Source organism: Arachis ipaensis, chromosome B06 (assembly GCF_000816755.2).
Source record: "Arachis ipaensis cultivar K30076 chromosome B06, Araip1.1, whole genome shotgun sequence".
Taxonomy (NCBI): Eukaryota; Viridiplantae; Streptophyta; class Magnoliopsida; order Fabales; family Fabaceae; genus Arachis; species Arachis ipaensis.
Window position 1 is genome coordinate 12,897,444 of NC_029790.2, and position 7,112 is coordinate 12,904,555.

The window sequence follows — 7,112 nt, forward strand, 5'->3', positions numbered from 1 at the left end:
CATATAAATATTCTCGCATTCTAACAAAACAAATTTATCATTTGATGCCTCTCTACCCTTTTATCTCTTGCCCATCACAATCAGTGCCGGATTCCTTTAGAACACCGAATTTTTTTGGTGTAACCATTTTTTTTTATTTAATGTAACCATTTATATATTTAATTATTGAAAAAGATGAAGAAACAATTTTTAAAGTATATAATCTTTCTTTAAATAAATGATATACACTTCAAAAATTGTTTTTGATCAGTTGATTTTGCACCCATGCTTACTTATCTCTATTTTCTTTGTCTTTAATTTGAAGAGCTATATATGTGAAGTATCAAATTTAATATACAGATATCTCTTTGTACATAATTTTTTGGAGTCAAATATTTCTGATGAGGCACATATTAAAGTATTATGGGTAACAAAAATGTTAAGTGAATATTAAAATTAATTATTATATATTTATATACATATATATAATTTAATTATTTTAATATATAATTTTTATTTTAATATATATTTTATATTAATAACTGATTTTAGCTATTAGTTTTAATCTATGTTTAGCATAATTATGTTTGTCATATTACATCATGATAATAAAATGAGAACAAAGGCAAAGTGGGCGGGAATAGAATATATTGCATAATAAGATTTTTCTCTCCCCTTTTCCTATCATCACCTTTGTGCTATGTTTAGCAGGGATGAAAATAGATTCCCGAGATTAGCTTTATCAATACAAATAGTAAATAGACATGGTAACACAAAATGTTCTACTGTTTTGTTGTTTTCATGTACCAAAGAAATACACCATATATGCAGTTGAGGCTTAGCTCAACTGGTTAAATCATGTGTCTCTTAATATGCTACATCCGGGTTCAAATCTTGGTGAGTGCACCAAGTGTTGAATATAAACCCTTAAATATTATGTGAGTGAGTGTGTAGTGTGGGTGTGTTGTGATAGCTAAGATTGGGGGTTGTCCAATCCACTTGACTAAAAAAAAAAAAAAAAAAAAAAATGTGTTGTTAATCTTAAGTACGGTAAGTTAAGACGTTCATTACACGTATGTTGAATAAATAAAATTTGATAAATTTTTATTTAATTTGATTATATGAAAAAGTGAAAACAACAATGTCATAATTTAATTCCCATCAAGGAGAATACAATTTTTTTATACATGTATATACGAATCACAAATTAATGCACTGCTAGCTTAGCCGCTCATCTATTTCTGCAACAAAAAGTTCATGCAGCAACCTTTTATATATACTACTAATTAGTCTCCCCCGGCCCTGACTATTTATATATATTACAGTTGAGAAAAATATAAAATAAATTAAAAATGAAGAGCTAAGAGATAAAAGAATCTAAAAATTCTCCTTATGAAAATCGAACTTAGTGTTGGTTTTCCTAGAAAAGTCCAGAGAAAGCCTCTTTAATTCTCCAACCAAAGCATGAGCTCCACAGTAAAATACACCTAAAAAAAAAGGAGTAAATAGAGAATGTAAACATAATAATCATANGATTTTGGTATTTATATAACTCATTTTTTTTATATTTCCTAACAAAGTATAATTTAAATTCCATATAAGGAGAGATATTAAGAAAATGAACTTACCAACTGTTTTGTTAGGGTGTTTGAGAGCAGCTTGCTTAAAGACCTTACGCCAATTAGGCCTAGCAAAGTGGGTCTTGACCCTTGTCCCTGAAACAATATCCACACCACTCTTAGCATGTTGGAGGGACTGAAGCATTGTGATCAAAGCCGATCTGGCATCTCCTTCTTCATACACACTTGTACAATAGTTATGAAGCTCAATCACTCCGTCCTTGTCATTCTCTGCAACCTCATCCATCACACCCCTGAACCACTCGAACGACCCCTGCTCACGTGTCACCCAGTAGAAATAAGCCCTGTTTGTGGCGAATGGTTTTCTCTTGTTGTTCTTAACACCACTTTCCACCATCCCTTCTTCTATGTCTTTCTGTTGCTTTATGTTGTTTAACACATCTTTCAGTATACTAATCAATGGTGTTGCACCAATTCCTAGCCCCACGAGAAGGATCACTTCGTAGTTCTTGTAGTCTTGTGCTGGAGCTCCATATGCCCCATCAATCAAGAGCTTCGGCATCCTTGGTATGTTGTTGCCCTGTAACATATCTGCTCTTAGAAGACCACTTTGGTCCCCACTTGCCGGTTGACACGCCTTCGCGAAAACCGCCTTAAGCTGTGAAGTCCAGTCACCCAAAGTCCGAATATGGACGCTTACGTAATCATCTCCCGGAGCTGATGTAATAGAGAAAGGATGCCTATACATATACATAGATGTCAGTTAGTTATAACTAACTAATACCAATTAATTTAGAGAAACATTTCTCGTTAGATGAATTTTACCATTGAAATGGGGAGACATCTGAACAGTTAACGAAAATATACTGTCCGCTATAGTACTTAAACCCTTGTGGTTTTGACATATGCAAGGCCAAGACATTTCCTGGGTATACTGCAACCTGGAACATTGACAAGTTTATATAGTTTAGTCTTTAGTGCATTATTTATCTTAAACAAAAGCAGTAGTAGACAAGGCAATGTACCTTCAAAATCTTGACGCTTTTGTAGCCAGATCTAAAAGCACGAAGTAGGCGCTCACATGCGTATATGAGCATGGGAATAGCAAGATACATCCAAGTCTGTGCCAATAGTTCAATAAGTTTAGAAAAGAAGAAAAGAATGAATGAATAAGGAAAATAATGTGAATGCATGTAATAAATTGATGCATACCGTTTTCTTATACCAATGCTTGCTGAGGTAAAGGAAGTATCCATGAACGATTAAAAGAGCATAGACAATGACGAAGAGGTGATGAGAGTACCAAAAGGCGTTGAAGCCAGTGAGTTTCTTGAGAGGTTTAGGAAGATTCAACCTGCTTCTTCGGAACCAAGGTTGTGCCAATGTGTATGCTATTGCCATAAGCACCACAATCACTATCCCTGTCCAACCCTCTGTCCCCTTCACAAACCACCAATAATTGTTTGGCCTATGCTCCCCAAAAAATGGCTTCATTGGCTCATATTCCGCGTCCGTCGCGTGTAACAGCCTTGGGAAATCGCACGTTAGATGCGAAATTGCATGCAACCCAACCCCAATCGCAACCCCAAAAGCAATCACCTGAACAAAGACACCACAGTTATAGTTATGTTATGGAAAAGATATTAAGGCTGTTTTTGTTTATAGAATATTGGGATATAAAAATATAAAATTGTATTTAGCAAACAAAACATGTATAAAGACATTGTATTTAGAGATATTAAATTAGTATATTTTGTATTTATGAGACACTAACTAACTTAAGATATAAAATAAGGACATACATACCTTGTGAAAGTTGATGTTGTCATCAAAGGGAACGGCCATGCCTAGCTTGGTCCTGCTCCTGAGCCAGGTGATGGTGTTTCTGCATACAGGTAAGAGGATTAAGGCCATGTTGAACTTGAGAGTCTCGGCGGCTCCCTTGGCCGTGGTGACACAGTAGCCCATGACGTGGAAGACTGCGCGGTTCTTGTACTGGATGAACTTCCAAGTAAAGAGGCCTGCGCAAATGCAGAGCCAGAGAGCTACAATCCAGAGACGCTTCCAATTGTCCTCGATGAAGTAGGACAGTGACCGCAACCCACGCTTGATTGGGTTGTGCTCTTTTGTTGGGACTAGTTTCTGGCTCAGCATTTGGCTCAGCACCCTGCTATCTGTGTTCATGTGTGTTGATTGCGCTGGTGCTTGCAGAAGCAGCATTTCCAAATTGTAAACCTCAACGAATCCAAGGTTGTCTGGATCCAACTCTTCCATGATAAGAGCTGCATATTCTTCCGCACGCTCTTGTAATTTTGAAAGCTTATTAGCGGAAGCGCTCAAAGCGATAATCTGTAAAAACAATAATCATACAGCAGTTTAGCAACCTTCCTATCTCCACATGTGCTAACAAATTTTATGATTTATAGTCGTTAATTAGTCATTATTAATATATTTAATGATATAAAATTTTATTTTAATATAAAATTATTAATTTTTATTTACTAATTAAGTGGTGACGAAATTTAATAAAAATACTCACTCCTATATTTTTTAAAAAATAATTTCAGCAAGTATAGTCGTATATTATTGCATACCTCTCTGACTTCTTCTTCGGTAATTCGTCCGTCAGCATTCTTGTCCACCCTGGCATGAGTTCAATTTTATCAATAGTCAGTAAAAATGTCGGTGTAAACCCAATTTAAGATATAGCATTGACATTTGGTTCTCCATAATATATGTTTTCATATTTTGACTATGACATTGTCATCATATAGGACTCATTTTCAACGGTACTCTTTTGAATTTTTGAATTTTTGTTTTTTTATATATTTTTTATTTATCTTATATTATTATTTTTTTAATTTTAAAATTTATTAAAAGTTGAATTTAAGATTTTTGAATATAAAACTTTAAAATTATATTAAAATGTTATTTATTCTAATAATGTAAACTGATAAGAAGAGAGCTTATAAATAATTATATCTTTATGTGACATTCATGCGTACATATGTTGTTTTCCAAATGATACTCAATAGTCAATAGAGAGACAAATTCCGTGTATGTATATTTTTTTGGTTCAGTTATCAACCCAACACAGCGTTGACTGGTTCTTGTTCCTAAAGCCCTTTGGGTTTGGTGCAGCAAACGCTGATTCATTCTTTTTCTTTTTCTTCTCTTCAATGGGACCAACCATTGATTTCCTATTTAAGTTCAATTTATCTTTTTGGTTCACTTTCCAGCTTAACCCCTAGACCGTTCCACTATCTTAATAATAATAACAATAATAATCTTGTAACAAATTTTCTAAGGTTTGAATGATGGATTAAAATCCCGCGTCATGTATAGTTGTACACAGGAGATCGAAAAATAATTCTTCAAAATGTTTTTAAGTAATTTTTTATAAAAACATAATTCGTATAGAGCAATTCAACCAAAAAATAGTGATCTGATCTTTTAACTACTAATTGGGTGCCATTTGACAGGTTACAATATGTAGGTTTTAAAAATTATTAAATTATAAGCTTATTATGATTGCGTGATTTAGTTAAGTTTTTAGGTTTCAAAAATGATAAGCACCCTTCGGTTAGTTCTACTACATAAACCTAGAAACATTGAGAATACTTTCATACTTATACTTGGAATAATAACTATTTCAAAATTGATAATACTATATTGGTATACTAAAACCACGTTAAAATCTCGGTGTGTTCTTATTACTGCTTTACTTGCTATATTTGCTTGTTATAGTTGCTGCCATATTGTGTTGTGAGTGCTTCCATATTGTTCTTGTGTTGGACATTTGTGTCGTTTCCGCTGCTAGGCTCTTTCATGACGATCTCTCTATTGTCTATAATCTGTAATTAATCTGTTTGGTCTTTAAAAAATGAATGAGCACCTTAATTAGTCTCCATTAACACCTAGGTCTTATAGCTACCACATTTGATTATAAAAGATGTTAGGTGTTACTCATCAAATTGGTCACAAATATGTTTGTATAAGAACATATTTATTTAATTCATTTTAAAAATATATTTTATATTTTAATATGTATTTTTTTTAATGTGCATGCAATATAATTATACATACTACCTGTGATGATTGATCGCATGCATGTCCTAATTAATGAAGCTATCATAATAATTATCTTACATGTCAAAGAAGGTCTGCAGCCTTGAATCAAAGCTCTGATCAGTAATTTGTTCCCAGAATTCACGCAACTCATCCTTGGTAATGGAAGCCGATGTTATGCCTCGACGACGAGCTAATGCATCAAATAACTCTCCAGCAAACTCCCTCGAGTCGTTCATACCTAGTTTAATTAGTTTTCGTCATTAACTAATTAATTACTTCACCAACAACAGTAACATTGATCGACTAAAAAATTAAGAATAAAAATAAGAGGTACCTATGCACTGGCTAAACCGGGTTTTGGGGAGCTTTCCATCGACAGCCAACTCAAGGAACCGGCTCTCAACCTTAGACCAACCATCAGTTCCGACATTTTTGGTAATAAACTTGAGTCCTTTGAGTGCACGTGCGGCACCGGACTTGCTCCTATCAACTTTGTCGAACTTCTGAGAGGAAGTCATGCGTTTCAGTTCCTGTGACACCTGTCTGAGGCGGACACCGAGCGAGGACGGCCGCTTCTCGAGGCGGCTAGCGAGGAGTGCCGTCTCTGGGTCTCCGCCTCGAATGTTCTGGACGCAAACGGTGTCGTCGCGAACGTCCAAGGTGATCTCGACCAAGTCATCATCGTCGTCCTTGAACCTGGCGCTCAACTTCTTCTTGTTGTTGGACACCAATGGGCCGCTCAGCGGCCCACTGAAGCCCACACGTGTGCTCCGGCTCCCCGTGCTCTCCGTCTCCGACCACGACTCGTGTTCCTCTTGCTGAATCTCCATTGATTCTTGTCTCTAAAAAGACTGAATGAATACTTGTAAAGAATATATTTTGGGAGCGTTTAGAAAAGGAATGCAAGATAAGGGTAATTATATAGAGAGTGAAATGAAGTGTTGATGAAGGGTGGGAGAAAGATAAGTTTGTAGTAGTAGTGTTAGGAATTGTGAGTATATATAAAAAGAATGAAAATAAGGGAGGGGAGTGGTGGGTGGAGGTATGTATGATTGTATGTACGTATGTGGAGAAGTCAAAAATGGGAGGGTGAGTGGGTAACTACATTCAAAGAGAGGCATGTGACCATGTTGCGGCTAATGGCGCGTACGTTGACGCAATAGGCAATAGGCAATATGCCAGAGTTGTTGAGACTTGAGAGGGGATTCAAATTAAAACCTTCTAGTATCCATCTTCTATTATTTCTTATGCATGTTACGAAACACCCTAAGAAGTTGCCTTTGCTCTCTCCTCTGCGTTCACATGCAAAACTCAAAAGGGAACAAAACCATTTTTTTTGTTACCGTGAAAACAAACTCAAGTGAAGTTTCACGCTCAAAGTATTAACTTCACATAAAGTTCAAGTAAAGTTGAATTTTTACCTTTTGTTATCTTGATTTTATTTTAAGAAGAGAGAGAAAAAATGAGAACTAATTTTTATAA

At 35.3% G+C, this 7,112-nt stretch overlaps 1 protein-coding gene across 1 annotated transcript; it reads right to left on the reverse strand.

Moving 5' to 3' along the window:
- Positions 1,108-6,607, reverse strand: LOC107645909 (respiratory burst oxidase homolog protein B). Its single transcript, XM_016350058.2, has 9 exons — positions 5,965-6,607; positions 5,709-5,868; positions 4,154-4,202; positions 3,366-3,908; positions 2,772-3,158; positions 2,585-2,680; positions 2,385-2,500; positions 1,608-2,299; positions 1,108-1,466 (listed from the first exon to the last, which is right to left on the reverse strand). The coding sequence occupies exons 1-9, from the start codon at positions 6,458-6,460 to the stop codon at positions 1,357-1,359; spliced, it is 2,649 nt and encodes an 882-aa protein (XP_016205544.1). The 5' UTR covers positions 6,461-6,607; the 3' UTR covers positions 1,108-1,356.